The sequence below is a fragment of the Cryptotermes secundus genome, unplaced genomic scaffold (assembly GCF_002891405.2).
Source record: "Cryptotermes secundus unplaced genomic scaffold, Csec_1.0 scaffold1807, whole genome shotgun sequence".
NCBI classification, from domain to species: domain Eukaryota; kingdom Metazoa; phylum Arthropoda; class Insecta; order Blattodea; family Kalotermitidae; genus Cryptotermes; species Cryptotermes secundus.
The window spans coordinates 572,821-592,012 of NW_019721029.1; the positions used below are offsets into that span (position 1 = coordinate 572,821).

A 19,192-nucleotide genomic window follows, 5' to 3' on the forward strand; every position below is an offset into this window, starting at 1 on the left:
AAAACAAAAGTATACAATTACTTTCTGTACTGTCACAAGGTTAGGTCAGAACGATATGACGCTTATGAAGGGAAACTGAATGTCGCGCTCTCCTCTAGCACGCAGAGTACCGGTTCGCCTTAGTAGGCCGACCACTTCTCCGACACCTACACTTGGCGGGCAAGTCTAAATGTATAGCGGCAGGTGCAACGCAGAATAAGCAGACCATATTAACAATAGGTGCTAAAAATAATATTTGGAATCAGCTGCGAGTTATTATTGATTATAAGCACAATAGATCACTGTAGGTCGCGGTGCAAGGGCCGAGAAGGCCCACATACATTCATTCATATTATTGATTATCAAATGCTGGGGTCACGGCAGAAGTTTCTTACAATTGTCAGTCTGAAGAAACTGTGTTGCTAAAAATGAATGTGATGACGTAACATCCGTTTTTTATGATATTAACTTCTTCAGTGTAATTGAACAGGCCAGTTAGAAAATGGAACATGTCCGCTTTCAGCTATTGAACATGTTTCTGTTACAAAATAACCCATACAAATTGTATCTTGGCCCATCATCATAACGACAAAATTCCCTTCTTACTCTTGCTAATTTTGTAATTGGTGTCTGGGATGTTAATAACACATTAACTTCAATTAGCTTCTTAACTTGTACTCTTCTCCAAGTATAATTAGAATTATGAAGTCAAGGGGGATGAGGTGGGCAGGGCATAGAGTACGAAGGGGGGAGACGAGGAATGCGTACAGGATATTGGTGGGAAAGCCAGAAGGAAAGAGACCACAGGGAAGACGAAGGCGTAGGTGGGTGGACAATATTAGAATGGATCTTAGAGAAATAGGATGGGATGGTGTGGATTGGACAGATCTGGCTCAGGATAGGGACCAGTTGAAGGCTCACAGAGAACACCGCTTGTAACATCTCTTCTGTTGTTGCTTGACGTCACCACAAACGTGATGTATTCCTCTGTTGCATGTGTACGGACCATTACCTAGCAACATGCTACAATACTATGGACATTGCATCAGACCTGGCTGTCTGCCACAGTGCGAACCAACCGACTAACGTGGAATAATTTAGCCCTAAATTCGTCCAATAAATATGTAGGATATATTCGGGGGGGAGCTGTTGCTGCATCCAGTAATTCCCAGGCCTCATTAGAGTAAATTTGTAACAGTTTTGATTGATTTAAATGTACTAACTACATCAAACTGACTGTCTTTAAATATAGCTGGATGTTTCGACAACTGTTATTATCCATTCGCACCATTGAATACTGTCCTAATCTAGTTTCATCAATTTCTCATCACCAAAATCTATTTTTCTTAACATCTGTCCTGAAACCTCCAAGGTCTCGCTTTCCTTGAATTTTTCATGCCGCAATTATACGTGTAAGTTCCTCTCGTCTCTCCCTTACGAGTGAAATGGTCGCCTCACGGTAACCTCCTTGATTCCACTGTTACATCACATATTTCACGTTACGCGCAAAGTTCAGAATAAAATAACATTTCCAAATATTCGTGCTTATTATTTACATGCCAAAAATTTGATCGTGTTGCATGCGGGAACCTACTTTGATAAATAGGAATCGTATGTCAAAGAGTTTCCATCGAAAATAGATTTTGTCCGAATATGAATACGTCTTGTTCTGCTAATTCTGGATGTCTTATATGTTAGAGGAGGGGCTGGAAGAGTATGAGTGGTGATGTATATGATAGAGATCTTCGCGATCTTCACTCACTCACGAATGTGAGCCCTTCTTTAGAAGCCGCCAATTGTGCAGCTACTCATTCTGATCTAGCGAACGCTCTTACATTTACACAGCTTACAGTCTCACAGTTACTGCCATCGGCAGTATCACAGTTACTTCTCCTGCTTCCATTCACTCCGGCGAATGCTAGACTGCAACTGGCTGGTTATTCTCTCTCTAGTAACAGACTCAATACTCACTACTGAATAGTGTTCGCTGCTCCTTATTTAGCCTCGGCACGGACAACACAGAAAAGAGTTACGTGATAACTACCGCTGTTGCGTAATGATAGGAGTGGTGTTACGTGACGTTACTCGTGGAAACGCAGAGTTCACGTGACCCTTACTTCCTGTTGCGCCATCCACTTCACAATATATTCATTTTCTTCCCATGCTTGCCACATTCCTTGCCCATCTCATCTTCTTTGATGAGTCTAATTATATTTGGCGAGGAGCAGACGATGTTTCTCATGATGCAGTTCTCTCCCACCTTCTATTATTTCATCCCTTTTCGGTCCAAATATTCTGCTCGGCACCCTATTCTCAAGTTCCCTTAATGTCAAACAAAAGAACATTATATCTGCGTTGGTAAACATGGATCAGGTATAAATACACTTTAGGGCCCCTGAGATGCATAAAATTGTAAATGATGCATTCAAAAAATAGATGTACTCCAGTAGTGATTGCACCAATCACTATCATTTCCTTCTGAATTTAAAACTCGCTTTCAGTTTGATGAAGATTACAATGCTTTCATTGAGCTCATGCATTAGAACTGCTGTTGTTTCTGAAATAAAGTGCTCTTGCAGAGTTATTATTCTTGTTGAGTTCCTTTACATACCACAGCCTTGCTTTCGGCAACAACCGCAGCCGAATGCTGTACAATTACAAACTGTACAAAAATGGTAGCATTATTCCTTTATAATCATCCTCTTCGCATTTCACGGGAAGAGTAAAAGTGCTTTATATGCATTAATGTTATAAAACCATAGTGGATAAAACCCAAAGACTAGCAGTGAGTAGTCGCAAAAACTCCATAAAGTAAATGATATATAAAGGAATATACTAAGTGAAATAAAATATTGTTATTCAGGCACTGCTTTCCATGAAATTGAGTAAACACAGCTCAGAAATGTATTTCCTTTTGTCTAGAGAAAGTTTCCCCTTAATTAACGTAATGTGGAATAGAAAATAACTGACATACGAAATAGCGTAGTTTGTGCAGTAACGTGGCATGCGAATATGCGGCTTACGTGAAATAATTTATAGCTAAATACAGAACAATGAAAACCTGTGCCATCAGGAAAGCCGATTTCAACAAAATCAACATTTTGCTTTTGAACGCTTGCCGTTAACTTCCTGAAGAAAATAACTGTGCAGTTTTCTTTGAGAAGATGAGTTCCATAAATTGCCTAGATTTAATCAAAATCGTTCCAGCCGTTATCAAGAAAATCGCCATTTTATATTTTGAGTTCCATTTCAAAGACGCCCTATTTTGGATGTCTATATTCACAGGGAATCGAAGTGTGACGGATAAACTTTTGCATGTCGAATGTGAATGAAATTCGTCCAACCGTCGAGGCGCTAGCGAGGCGTACCTCTTTACATACGTACATGCATGCATGCGTACATACATACATACAGACTGCGCTTTTTCGGGTTCAGGTTGGATGGAAACGTGTAAATACGTCAAAATCTAGAGATCGATTTTTTCATGAACAAACGGAAGGCTAATTCGATTGGTCATGTTTTACGCAGAAACTGCCTTCTAAAAGAAGTTATCGAAGGAAAGATAGAGGGGCGGATAGAAGTGACAAGAAGACGAGGAAGAAGACGTAAGAAGATGCTGGATGACCTTGGAGACAGAAGAGGATACTGTCATTTGAAGGAGAAAGCTCTAGATCGCATTAAGTGGAGGAATTGTTTTGGAAGAGACTGTGGACCTGTCGTCTTGACAGATTACTGATGATGATGACAGTACTTCCTTGTATATTCTAGCATATACGAGTATGACAAAGCAAAAGACTATCTGTTGACAACCAATCGCCCGATTACGGGGGTTGATTCAGCATCCGAAGTGTATACCAGATATGCTGCAGGCAGTGGACAATGCCCAGCATAATATCAGTGCAGTGAATCAACCCTTTAAACAACCATAAATATGGGACTGCGAAAACTTGGGACTGAATTTTGGATGTTCGTCGTTAATTAACGTCACTACTACTTTATTCGGCAATGGTTCAAGCAATTCTCAACCAGATTCTTGTAAACGGAAACGAAAGTTATATACAAAACTCTTCCTCAGTACCGTTGTTTCAATCTGCTTTCTGTTCTTGAGCGCAATTTGTATGTTAATTCACGTTTGTAATTGACACTTCATGCTTCTTCCGAAATCCTGGCAAAGAAACATCCACAGCCATTTTCCCTATAGACTGCTGCGTTGATAGTGAGTCGTGAAAGGTTATTGGAGTTGAATTGAGAAAACAAGCAAATTCTTCTTTCCATGCATCGCCGTCTTGTAAACATAAATCTGAGATCACTGCGCTGTTCCTTTCAAATCTGCATATGGATTACATCTGTTATTTCATTGGTATTCATGACCATTACTCTTTTCTAACCCCTACGAAACATCATCACCCTTTCCATCCCTGTCTCTTCCAAAGCCTTGCACTAACTAGGTTCCTAATCAGTATTCCAGTCAACAACTTTTTGGGCCGTATCTCCTTCTAGGTGCCACCTTCTGCTATCTGTAGCTTAGTTCATCTTGTTTAGTCACCTACACACGTACAGGGCCGAGCACAAGGCAATATCAAGCTTTACTGCTCGTAAGGTCCACCTTGGTTACAATGTAACCAAGGCCGTGGTGTTACTGCAGTTTACAGCCTTAACATTTCCTACAAACTCGTGATATAGCGCGTTGAACACGGCGTCTTGCTGAGTCAGCTTAATGCTTGATTCGGCTCAAAAAGATTGACGCAGTCGTGAAGGTTTTGGGTTCAATGTTTCATTTAGATGATGCTTTATCAGCACTCAACCACAAAATGGCAGTCAAATATCGTAATGGTGTAGTCAGTTCTGAGATGTTTCAAACTCTGAATGGACTAAACAACATGCAGGTGTTACAGAAATGTAAACGATCCGTTTCACGCTCACACCCCATCAAAGAACTCAATTATTCGTTGGATAAAAAGTCTGTATGAGCCCTAGGACAAGAGCAAAGTGTCACGCGCTACCAGAAATTGATTCCTTTTTATCCATCCCGTAACTAATCACCTTACGATTTAAACTAGACCTTAAACTGTGTCAGAGTTAATAGCTTCACTTAAGATCCTTAAGAACATGTACCAAGAAGGATATTTTCATACAGTTAATGTTTCCGATATGCTATATTAGAATCAGATATTTTACAAAATTCTAAGTACAGAGTGATTCTAAATTACCATCGGGTTTTCGTTTTCTATAAACTGAAACCCCGACAATAATTTAGAATCACTCTGTTCATCTGGTTTATTGTTGTGTTAATACTCCAACATGTTTCGGTCTCCTGAGACCTCCTCAGCGGGGTAATCATAATTCTTTTTAATATGTACGCCCCCTGATGATGGCCTTATGAGACCGAAACATATCGAAGCATTAATAACACGATAGATAAATCAGGTATACTTGGATTGTGATCTGCATCTGACTTTAACAAAGAACAGTTTCAGACTGGGAATTATTTTGCAACTGAAGAAATGAAGGGAAGGGGATGGGAAGTGTGTGTGCAAGAAGTTTGGTAGTAAGTAAGGTGAAGTTGTACATGCGCTTAACTAATTAAACACTACACGATGAAGGCGTATGAGGGAGTGGATATATAGATCCATATTTTCTTGACCTCGACACTAGTTGGAGGTGAGTGGTCGTCTTCACGTCCCTGCCGCTTTACCCCCATATTCATTGGACAGGAGGCTGGATGGGCCCCAGAGTCGGTGTGGACGACGTGGAGGAGAGAAAATTCTTGGCCCTACCGGGACTCCATCTCCGATCCCTCCGTTATCCAGGCCGTAGCCAGTCGCTGTACCGACTGCGCTATCCCAGCTCCACTTTTGGTAATAGGTAGTTGTACTTATTTCAAGGCAGCACTTCAGATTCTCTGAAGAGACTGAGTAAAACTACGGATACTTTAATCGAAACGGCCGATAGTCCTCATAAATTCGAGCCATCTGCCTTGCTCTCTTAAATAAAGAGAGTTATTGCACTAGTGTATTCGGTTTTGGTGTGGTTACTGAAGGAGAAATATTACGAAATGGTAATTCTTATTAAGTGCGTCCGCACTTAATTCTCTCGATCCGTCCGTCCTTCCGTATGTTTGTGGAGGACCGCTGGACAGGTCTTAATAAAAATTAGCATGGGAGAATTTTATGAACAATTGTTGAGCCATTTCTCTATTACTTTAAATCGAGCTTCTTGTAATGCATTTCTCCACCTAACTCTCTAAATATTATGTAGTCTGAAAGAAAATGTTTCGAACAAAAGTTGCAGATAAACGTGAAACGCATATTTGATGTTCATTACAATTTCTGCTTGCCTCTTAAAGCTATCGAGGTAATTAAACAAAACAGATGTTATGAGGACATTTTCTAACTTGCATATTCAGCAGTGCCCTGCATTACCTTCTGAACATAATCACTATTAATAAAGAACAAAAACAAAACCCAGAGTTTTATAGAGCTGAGATCTCTTTAAAATCAGGTTTGTTTCATTCCTTTAATGTATTACTACTACAAAATAATTTAAATATTTCTTATTTATCATGTTATATATATTTAATTATTCTTTTCTGTATGAAAAAAACTGAACAACTGAAGTCTTAATACTTTTTCTTTCATTTCGTGCATCATGTTGTGTATTATATACAATTATTTACCTTGCATTACCTTAGGTAAGGTAATGTCGTTGACCATTGTGTTGTGTTGCGACGGATTCAAATAAAGAATTCTACTTAATATTTATTATTTTTTCATGTGTGTGTATGTGTGTGTGCGGATGTCCCGCGCCCCCAACATGAAGTTGTAGCGCTAGCACTAGTAGTAGTGTGGCAGCAGTAGTAGCAGTAGCAGGCACTTCGTTATCTTGACTGACGCGAACCACGTAATATCCAGTCGGAACTGACGGCCCTCCTCCTTCGTCACTAATTTGAAGTTAGACGCTCTCGGATTAATTGCTGGGTAATTGTGCCGGGCGGCATGCACTGTCTTCGTTCGCTTGGAAACCGGGATCGTGGGTTCGAATCCCACTCAGGGCATGGATGTTTAGTTTGTGTGTGTGCGTTTTTCTATGTTTGTGTTTGTGATGAGCTGATCACCCGCCCAAGGAGTCCTACCGAATGTGTAAGATCTAGAAAAACCGAAGTGAACGGAGAAGTTCATGGAGGTAGGCCTAGGTCCACTGGGGCTGTAGTGCCAAGGGGGAAAAAAATTTGCCGGGCTAATTTCACGGAAGTAACACTGCTGTTAGAGGATCAGTAAATTGATGATCATTGAAATTCCTATGCAGTCTCGTAAAAGAAAATGCGCTTATTTAAATATACCCAGATTAGTGTACAATATGTTCCCTGTATAAGAACAAATCAAATAACATGCTTCTTATATTAATTGCACATCAGTGCCTTGTATAATAAAGTTTTTTCTTGAAATCGTCAATCTGTACTTTATCACAATTCTTCCTATAATTGAATATTGTCGCGTATCGGGCATATATCGCGACAAATAAATTCTCGANTTCTACTTTCTTATAACTCCCTCATATTCTTTGTTCTTGGTTCCACTTCCTCATGTACCCAGGAGTACGATGTTCCTCCAGTTCTCAATGATGAATTTAGATTTGAGCTCTCTTTTTTAACTCATCCTTCTTTGCCATGAACCGTAATATCGTCACAATTTAAATTCTTCTTGCTCGAAGAAATCTGCTGCATATAAATTAGAAGACGTGCATCATAACGTATGAACATTGAAAAGAATTCTTTGCCCTTAGCCACTGAAATTTGATTTCCATTATTATGTGCCGTCTTAAAATATTGTAGCGTGCCGCATAAAAGTCGTAATATCTGAACAAAGCGGGTGTCCATTGCTAGACAACGGCCTGTTAAAACACGTGGCCGGGACAACAACCTGGAATAAACCATTGCTGAGCAACACTCGGTAAACACTGCTTAAGAACCGGAATAGTGAAGCCAGGCAAGAAATTATCCGTTTTACTAGGCAAATGTTCATGCATGTTTCCGAGACAGCGCATACAAAAAACAGAGGCCGTTACCACGGAAATGAAAACCAAGACTAGTGCAGTTTTTGCGGCAACGAATACACTAGCAACCGGTGCATCGAACACACGAAACGGAACCTTTGAACAAGGTGTCTCCTAGGCCGTCCGACAGTAGAATATAAGAAACCAAACAAAACAGAGGGGAGAGAGCGGAGACCAGATCAGAGGCCTACATACAAATGAAAAGGAAAAGTTTTCCGTGCCGTGTAGTTGTGTAGTTCCACTGACAGAATTGGTTATTCATTACGCAGTAAGCTTATGTTTCATAGGTTACACAATTGTTTCAGAAGCAGTAACCAATCCCGTCTTCAGGTTACAGGGTAAGATAGACGTTAACGCGCCTCGAAACCCACCCACTAAGAGGAGAAAGAGCAGCCCACACCCAGTGGCTAGAAACAGCATGGGGCTACCGATTTAAATAGACAAATGTTATTAATCGATTTCTTTGTGTGTTGTTTTATGAAATAGATTTATATTATACTCCTTTCTTTAATTGACGTAAATAAGGAGGTTGGTCTAGAAGTAAACACAGAGGAAGTTAAGTAAATTTTGCTGTCTCGTCACCAAAATACAAGGCAAAATCATGGCATAAATATAGGAAGCAGATGTTTTGAAAATGTGCCACAGTTCAGATATTTTGGAACAACGATAAAAAATCAAACCCTGATTGAGGAGGAAATTAAGAGGAGATTGAACTCTGGTAATATTTGTTACCATTCACTCCAGAACCTTTTGTCTTCTCGTCTGCTGTCCAAAAACATAAAAATTAGAATATACAATACTATAATTTTGCCTGAGGTTCTGTATGGGTGTGAAACTTGGTCTCTGACATTAAGGGAGGAACATAGACTGAGGGGGTTTAGAACAGGGTATTGAGGAGAATATTTGGACCGAAGAGGGATGAAGTGGCAGGAGGTTGGAGAAAACTGCATATTGAGGAGCTTCATAACTTGTACTCTTCTCCAAGTTTAATTAGAATGATCAAGTCAAGCCAGATGAGGAGGGCAGGACTTGTAGCACGAATGGGGGAGAAGAGGAATGCATGTAGGATACTGTGGGAAAGCCAGAAGGAAAGATACCACTAGGAAGACCAAGATGTAGGAGGGTGGATAATATTAAAATTGATCTTAGAGAGATAAGATGGGATGGTGTGGATTGGATTGATCTTCAGTAGCTCAAGATTTGGCTTCTCCTCAAGAAGGGCTCAGCTCCATAAGTAATAAGTAAGTAAGTATACTCGTTTCGAATTCATTGCTGAATCGTTCGTAAGCGTTGTACTGTATGTACAGTCCGACCATGGCTTAATGATCATTTCTATCAGTGCTCGGAACAACACCGGCCGAGAACGACCTAATCGCTGTCTGCCTGTAAACAGAATCTACCGGCGGTCCGTGTTGACCAGGAGCATTGCCAGTTGTATGGTTAGTTACGATGTCTGACACAGTTCTTCATTCTTCGGGCCGAGTTGGGGGTTGCTACGTCACACGCAGGGACCGTTAAATCGCGGCTACACTCTAACATGTATTTCCGACACTCTGGGTTTAGCCGCATCGTCTGTTGAAGTTGTTTTAACGTTTCTGCGCACATCGCAATAGCACATTTACCGCCCCCGTTCCGTTTGGGAAGCCACTGAAATAGTGGAAGACACCCACAACTGCAACCATGAGGACGCGTATAAATTGGGTACTGCCAGGTCTCATCGCTTTTCCTCCAAACCTTCTTCTTACCCACACTGCCCTTTCCATTGCATATCACCGCGCCCGCAGCATCATTCACTCTGAAGATGGCGACTACATTGTACGCCGAAACTCTGGAGTCACTTATACCCTCTAAGCTGCTAAAGCCAGAAACCTAAATTATATATTAATAATGGTATAATTTGGTATTACTAAATATCGTAGAGCAGAGAAGAGCCTGTGTAGCGAATGGCCACTGGCTGAGCGGTCGAGGGGTCGGGGTTCCTCTCCACCCCGCATAGCGCCTACCCAGCAGCTTATCAAAACGTACCGGGGACCGCTCTCCGGTGTTAAAGCTGCAGGGGCGCGCAGGTTACCACTCACCTAAAACTAGCGCCAAGGTCAAGAATATGTGGATCCACACATCTACTCCCGCATACGTCTTCATGGCGTAGACCTTAACTAACTGAGCACAGGAACAACTTGGCATTGGCCATAGAGCATACCGATGATGTCGAGAAAGGATTTATTTCACACTGTGCTGGGAGAAAAGTTGAACTTAACGTGTAGAAAGTTAGCATGCTGTAGGGGTCAAAGTGAGGACGTTTGCTAACTGGCAAAGGAGAAATACGGAAAAGGATTTCTAACTATACAAATGGAAACGATGATCCTTTTAAAACCAGTAGTGTAGGGAACCCTTTTCATGTAATTCGGCAGAAAAAGAAACCTTCACTCTTTTAAAGATCGTAGGTTATTCTGTAAAATGGAATTCGTGGATTTTTTTATTGCTTCCCAAGAGAGAAATGCACGAGTTAGGAATCAGTAATTGACAGCGACGAAAGAAATACACCAAACAAAGTAAATTCTCCCTCACAAAGAACGGTCTAAACTGTTGTGCTCTTTCACTGTCAGATCGTTCACATAATAAAAGGAGCACTGTTTTGACAGGAAATGGGTGCAGATAATCACGTTATTGCTGCGTGCTGACGTATTTTATTTTATTTATTTATTTTTGCCTACCGACCGTCGGACGTGATTGATTAGCACTCCTGCGTCACATTCTAGCGATCCAGCGTTCGATTTTTCATCCAGACGCTGACTATTCTGACTGAAGATTTTCGCTGTCTCGAGTCGTTTCGCCCTGTGTCTGACATGCTTAATTTATTGCTTTCCTTATGTTTTCAGCAGAACAAATGGTTACTTTAACAGCCGCCTTTAAATCGATTGATTATAAAAGCGAAATGTGGTGTCTTGGATTTTGCGACAGGTTTCAGAATTATTAAATCTGTGGGCTTAGTCCTACTGAACTTTATAATGGACACCATGTTATTTTAAAGCAGCCAGTTCATAAGTCGCAAATAATATAACAAAAAGCAACATAAGTTGGGGAACAAAGAAATGTTTTAAATAATAATTAAGTTATTTTAGTTTGTGCTTCACAACTGGAGAGAATCCAATTACAAGCAAACATTAAAAGGAAACAGCATATAATAATTCAATTCAATTCTTTATTACTTATGTGCCGAGTCAACGCCCGAAGGGCCAATTACAGACAGAGCACAGTGCAGATACAAGTATGTACATACAATTATGGACAATCACAACATGAAGTCAAAGACAAATTACAGGCAAGTTCTGGAGGAAAAACACATTAATGCAAACAAGTAAACAAACAAATAATGATAATAATTTCATTAACATAGATCCAAGTTTTTGTTGAGAACTGAGAAATGAAACGTATAAATATTTAATCGAGAAATGAAAAATATAGAGTTTCAGAGAGGATAATAATAATAATTCAATTCATGTTTATTTACGTGCAAACTTAACAGCACAGAGGTAAATTACAAAGCTAGCACGAATAGAGAAATACACAAAAATAATTAAAAACAAAATATAAAAATGATAGTCTATATTAGTACGAGTAATTCAATTCAATTCTTTATTATTAATGTGCCGAGTCAACAGCCGCAAGGCCAATTACAGAAACAGCACAGTGCAGATGAATGAATTACATTATAGACAAACTTATTAAAAGTCAAATACAAATTACAGGTAAGTACTTGGAAGAAATAATAATGAATAAAAGTAAAAGTAAACAAACAAATAACTTATAATTATAACAGTAATAATAATTTCATTATCGTTAAACTAAGTGTTATTACGAATTGAGGAATGAAACATAAATATTTAATTAAGAAATTAATATTATAGATTTTCAGAGGATAATAATAATATACGTAATTCATTTTGTTTTACTGGACATGCAAATAATAAAAATACTAACAGTTATACTATATTTAAAATTTGTTTGGGTAGAACATTCCTGGCTCCGAATACGTCAACATCCCTGCAGACAACATTAGCAGCTGCTGCACATCTAGCAGAGGGACAGTTTTTAAACAAGGAGCAAACATTGAACAATGCAAAATCTCTGATATACCGAGCAGAAACTCGGAGACCAACAATTTCTAGGACAGAAGGGCAGAATTTCGAGCCAAAATAAACTTGAATAAGAAAGAGAGCATCAAGGCGATGTCTCCTAGTATATAAGGCATGCAATTTTAACTCCTCAAGAGCAAGAGAATAATTGTAATGAACTTGAATACGTCAACATCCCTGCAGACAACATTAGCAGCTGCTGCACATCTAGCAGAGGGACAGTTTTTAAACAAGGAGCAAACATTGAACAATGCAAAATCTCTGATATACCGAGCAGAAACTCGGAGACCAACAATTTCTAGGACAGAAGGGCAGAATTTCGAGCCAAAATAAACTTGAATAAGAAAGAGAGCATCAAGGCGATGTCTCCTAGTATATAAGGCATGCAATTTTAACTCCTCAAGAGCAAGAGAATAATTGTAATGAACTTGAATACGTCAACATCCCTGCAGACAACATTAGCAGCTGCTGCACATCTAGCAGAGGGACAGTTTTTAAACAAGGAGCAAACATTGAACAATGCAAAATCTCTGATATACCGAGCAGAAACTCGGAGACCAACAATTTCTAGGACAGAAGGGCAGAATTTCGAGCCAAAATAAACTTGAATAAGAAAGAGAGCATCAAGGCGATGTCTCCTAGTATATAAGGCATGCAATTTTAACTCCTCAAGAGCAAGAGAATAATTGTAATGAACTTGAATACGTCAACATCCCTGCAGACAACATNCCCCAGCCTTTTCACGTAACGTCCGGTGTGCCGCAAGGCTCTGTTCTGGGGCCTTTTCTTTTCAACGTATTTATAAATGACCTATGCGTCTCCGTTAACTACTGTAAATTTCTAATTTTTGCCGATGAACTAATTATTCTCCGTATTATTAACTCTCCACATGATTGCCTCTTACTTCAATGTGACATTAATTCCTAAGTGACTGGTGCACTGCTAACTCCTTGAAACTTAATATTGCTAAACGCGTGTTGTATCATACATCAGAAAAACAAATTTTTTGAGCTACGAGTATCAGCTTTGTCATGCTATCATTACACGCACCAGCAGTATTAAAGACTTGGGTGTTTTCTTTGATTCAAAGCTACATTTTCACACACATGTTAATTACATATTTTCTGAATGAATAAAAGTTTTAGGCCTTATTCGCTCCATTACCTACAGGTTTTCCTCCATGGAGAGTCTGTATGTACTATATTTTACTTTAGTCGGGTCCAAGTTGGAATATGCCTCAGTAGTTTGGAACTCCATCACCTCGACTGATGCCAATAAGCTTGAGCGCATCCAGCAGAAGTTTGCGTACTTCTGTTTTTATCGTTTTCCCCCTCATATATTCCATATAATTATACTGATGCTTTAGAGGAATTAAGTCTACAATCTTTACATAAACGGAAACATCACCTTGAGGCACTTTTTGTTGTTCAGGTCTTTCGTGGTCTTAAATCCTGCCCTTCTCTTTTGGAAAATGTTAGCCTTCGTGTTCCTCCCAGCAATCTTAGGGACTTCTCATTGCTTGGTGTTTGTCCCTCTAATAAACACTGTCCTTCTGCTAGGTGCATCTATGCTGCCAACGCGATGGGTAAAGATCTCGACATATTTGCAATCGGAACAGTTTCTGTCAATCATATTTCGCATGTAAATAAACAAAACGTTGGAATCAATTAATATATTTATACATTGATCCATTAAAAGTTGAATAGTTTTCTATTTTATTGCTGCCATGTCTATTCCAATCAAATTTAAATTGTATATATTTTAATTTTCTTACTTCTCAATGATAGGTTTGATTTATATTGATAGAGTTATTATAATTATTAATTGAGTTATTATTATTAATTGTTAATTATTATTATTAATTGTAACTCTGTAATTGGCCACCAGCTGTTGAGTACAGCACGTAAATAAAACCAAGAATTGAATTGAATTGAATTGAATTACTACTACTATTATTATCATTATTTTTATTAATTTCGTTATTATTATTATTATTATTGTATGCTGCTCTATTTGAAACTCAAATTCTCACATTGTGGCTTTGTCTATGTATGTTTGCTTCTGTATCTTATTCATGCTTTGTAATTAATATAGACTACAATTTTTGTATTTGGTTTTTTCATTATTTTTATGTATTTCTGTATTCGTGTTAGCTTTGTAATTGGCCTGTGTGCTGTTAAGTTTGCACGTAAATAAACATTAATTGAATTAAATTATTATTGTTATTATTATTTTGCAAATATAGCATTTTCTCCCTGCTTTATTACGTACACGCCGTTAAGAATGTATGTTCCACACATTTTTAACATTGGCCCAAATGGAGGTGCATGGTCAGGTCACACACCGTCCGCTTTACCCAGGAAAGGCTCTCCCATTTCCAACTGGGTAGTAGCGACCATAATATAATAACGATGGTTAAAATTCAAGTAACAAAACTGCGCCTCCACCTCAGACTCACAATATAAGAACGGTGTTGTCTGTTGCTTTTCCAGAACTGGGACGTGATCAACACAGCCGTGCTAACAGGACGTCAGGTTTCTCAGGCCATGAAAGTGTTCATCGTGAGTCAGGCAGGCAAGGTCGCAGACGTCACCCTGCAGTCATCCTGTCATTCAGAGGACGAGAGCGTGCTCAAGGTAAGATGTGTAGACCTTCCTGTTTTGTTGAGAAATTCTTGCCTATTGCTAATTGATATTCAGCCATCCTGCTATTGTGAACCTTACAACTGCCCAGTGGGTAATTAAACCACTGCAACCGTATTCAGCTACAGTTTATATTCATGCTGTGACTTAGAAGTAACGTATCACTGGATATAGGAGGCCCAGAATTATTCTTGAGGGGGTAATGGGTAACATATTCTAATCCAGGCTTTCCCTCTTGTACACTTTGCCTTAAAAATATGTTGTGTTGTGTTATGAATAGGGACTGGATTTTTATGCCCTAATAATCCCTTAAATATGTATGCATTTGTGCAATAAAAACTTCCGAAAATATGCACATAAAAAATTATACCAAATATTAAAATTGATTTTACATTATTTTAAGACTAACAAATCAATATTTAAGTTAATTTTGTGTAATCACTGAATGATTCATTTGCAATAAAAAGCCATACTTAAATACAAATCATGCAACAAAGCCAACATATTTCATTACAAATTTAGAAAAACCAATGGTACTCACATTTAGCTCTCCGAACTTTCAACTTCTCTTCTTTTGCAGTTCAGAATTACTAAATGTTCTAGGTTTTCCATAGTTAGTCGCCTCCTGTTGTCTCGTAAGATGTCCTTATAGCGGGAAAAACTTCTGTCCACCTCACAGGAACTTAGGGGCGCATGTACAAAAGCCGCTATTTGCTCCACTGTTAGTGATTTTTTACTTGGCAGTTCAGTACGTTTACCGGCTAAAATTTCTTCAATTTCACAAATTTGTTCATATCCTGGATTTTTTTAAAGAATGCTGTGTACTTTTTCCTTTACTACTTCACCAACTCTTCCAGGAACCGAATTCAATTTGGAAACAGTGGTTTTGAACACACTTAACGACTGATACAAAGTAGTATTGCTATTGCTTGCCTCCAGTGAGGAAATGGCGGATGGAAGATGAGAGAAGTGAGCAGATATATAGGAAAGATTAGTTTCTAGTTCTGCGTTTTTTAGTACATCTTGGGCAATTTGAATTGATGCTGCACTTTTGGGATCAAATGTATTCACGACATTCCTAACTGTTTCTAAATGTTCGGTATAATAACTCGCTGCACACAGCCACGTGCCCCAGCGCGTTAAAATTGGTTCTGGCGGAAGTGGAACGCTCGGTGCTACTGCTTTAAAGGCTTCTTTTCTGTATGGCGCTTTAACAAATACCTTCTTCACAGAAGACACCAACTTGTCAACAAGCGGAAAATTTGCACGAATTGTTTCTGCAACACGGTGCAACCCATGGGCAAGGCAAGTCAAATGTGTCATATTTGGAAATATAACTTTAAGAGCAGTACCCGTTTTCATCATATAACTTGCGGCATCAGTCACAAAGAGCAATACGCGCTCATACTGAATGCCATTCGGCCATAGTAAATTCATGGAATTGATAAAAAATTCGGAAACTGCGGAGCTATTTGTGGTTTCAAATTGCTCTACCGCAAGAAGATATGGGGTAGATTGTTCATTCTTATTAAGGGATCCAACTATACAGTTTGCAATAAACCGTCCCTCACAATCTTGTGTTTCGTCGATTGATACCCACACAAAATTATCTTGAATCTTATCTCTAATGCTTTCAATTGTAAGATCGTAACACTGCTTCACGTAATTTTTGCGCACAGTAGATTCATCCGGCACTTTGCACTGTGTATACTTCTCTATGAAGTTTCTCAGAGTAGGACTGGTTAGTTTCCACAGCGGAATATCTGCCGCTAAAAAGGCTTCGCATAAATCAAAGGAAAACTGTGAAAAACTATTATTAGAAAATTCACTAAGCAATTTTTGAACAGGAGCACTTTTCGTGGATTTAATTTTAATATTCTCTTTGTGTATATTAGTGTTCAAATGCTGAAGCACTTGAAAGCGTTTTTCACAACCAACTGTTTTCTCACACGCTCGGCAATAAAGAATTTCGTTATCCGTACTTTATCATCTCTCCTTCGAACTCCCGCTGATACATCTGTAATTTAGTTTTCTGACTTACTTTCACTTTCGGCATGACTACAGAAAGCTAAACAAACTTAACTACAGACTAGTCACCGCTAATGTGAATGGCCCCCAGCTTCAAATGAAGAAGCGTAACGAACCTCCTGGAGACTTCGGAAATAAAAAAGTGAAGTCCCTTATCGGTTGAATAATATTACGTTGATAGCGGCTACATGTGAACGCTTCGGACTAATCTCTTCGCGGCCACTTTGATGGTACGCAGATGAGGCAAGTTACGAGTAGAGGGTTCGGGGAAGTCCCGTCCTGGGTATTGCATCAGAAACATGAATCATGACGAAATGTTGAGTCAAATGTGCAACATATTCTAACGCGGAAAAGAAAAATTGTATACACACGACCATAATCAAAAACATAAAATTAAAAAAAATATATATAATAAACATTTTAAAAGGGGGAAAATATGCAGTATAAATAGAGATCTTCGAAAATATGATGCTTATTCATAAGACATGCAAAATATGCATTTATATGCACCATCAAATCATGTCCAAAATTTAAGAAATGAAGTAATTCATACATATACCCAAACGAGCATACTTTCTGGTTGCAAGAAAGAAATATGCATTTGCATTAAAATCCGGTCTCTAGTTATGAACCATTACTTCCAACGGCGCCACCCTTATATAGTATAACTTCCGCTTCCGTTCTCTGATACTGGCCCACACTGTAGTTGGATCTTCATCTAACGGTAGCGAACTCAAATCATCGTTTATGTGTTCATATGTTGTTTTAATTCAATTCAATTCAATTCTTGTTTATTTTCCTGCTCACTAAACAGCTCAAATGCTAATTACAAAGTGAGCACGAGTGGAAGAAAGAAACAGAATACAGAGCACAAAACACAACAATTCATAACATCTGAGTAATGATGACAAAACTCAAAGTGACGATGACAGTAATAATACTTCGATTATGTTCGGTAATTTAAGTGCTTGTCAACAGCGAGTGGCCTATAACAGGCGAGCACTGAAAAGTGTACATAACAAAAACTAGATAAGACTATGTAAGATTTGAGGCTTTCACGGCGGTGACTATGAAGAAAGCAGTCTTCTTGGATTTGGCGCCGTGTATATGTGGTGTTAACCGACGTTTCGGAGGAAAGTATCGCCTCCATCTTCAGGGTAGAAGATTTCTTATATTTTTTCTTCTACCCTGAAGATGGAGGCGATACGTTCCTCCGAAACGTCGGTTAACACCACATATACACGGTGCCAAATCCAAGAAGACTGCTTTCTTCATAGTCACCGCCGTGAAAGCCTCAAATCTTACATAGTCTTATCTAGTTTTTGTTATGTACACTTTTCAGTGCTCGCCTGTTATAGGCCACTCGCTGTTGACAAGCACTTAAATTACCGAACATAATCGAAGTATTATTACTGTCATCGTCACTTTGAGTTTTGTCATCATTACTCAGATGTTATGAATTGTTGTGTTTTGTGCTCTGTATTCTGTTTCTTTCTTCCACTCGTGCTCACTTTGTAATTAGCATTTGAGCTGTTTAGTGAGCAGGAAAATAAACAAGAATTGAATTGAATTGAATTAAAACAACATATGAACACATAAACGATGATTTGAGTTCGCTACCGTTAGATGAAGATCCAACTACAGTGTGGGCCAGTATCAGAGAACGGAAGCGGAAGTTATACTATATAAGGGTGGCGCCGTTGGAAGTAATGGTTCATAACTAGAGACCGGATTTTAATGCAAATGCATATTTCTTTCTTGCAACCAGAAAGTATGCTCGTTTGGGTATATGTATGAATTACTTCATTTCTTAAATTTTGGACATGATTTGATGGTGCATATAAATGCATATTTTGCATGTCTTATGAATAAGCATCATATTTTCGAAGATCTCTATTTATACTGCATATTTTCCCCCTTTTAAAATGTTTATTATATATATTTTTTTTAATTTTATGTTTTTGATTATGGTCGTGTGTATACAATTTTTCTTTTCCGCGTTAGAATATGTTGCACATTTGACTCAACATTTCGTCATGATTCATGTTTCTGATGCAATACCCAGGACGGGACTTCCCCGAACCCTCTACTCGTAACTTGCCTCATCTGCGTACCATCAAAGTGGCCGCGAAGAGATTAGTCCGAAGCGTTCACATGTAGCCGCTATCAACGTAATATTATTCAACCGATAAGGGACTTCACTTTTTTATTTCCGAAGTCTCCAGGAGGTTCGTTACGCTTCTTCATTTGAAGCTGGGGGCCATTCACATTAGCGGTGACTAGTCTGTAGTTAAGTTTGTTTAGCTTTCTGTAGTCATGCCGAAAGTGAAAGTAAGTCAGAAAACTAAATTACAG

At 38.8% G+C, this 19,192-nt stretch overlaps 1 protein-coding gene across 1 annotated transcript in view; it reads left to right on the top strand.

Annotated features, from left to right (window-relative positions):
- LOC111875333 (transmembrane protein 132E) overlaps positions 1 to 19,192 on the top strand; it is a 536,521-nt gene that overhangs the window by 486,477 nt on the left and 30,852 nt on the right. Inside the window, exon 5 of the mRNA XM_023871491.2 lies at positions 14,660 to 14,803. Coding sequence (XP_023727259.1) covers positions 14,660 to 14,803 — 144 coding nt within the window. The remainder of the gene's footprint in view (positions 1 to 14,659; positions 14,804 to 19,192) is intronic.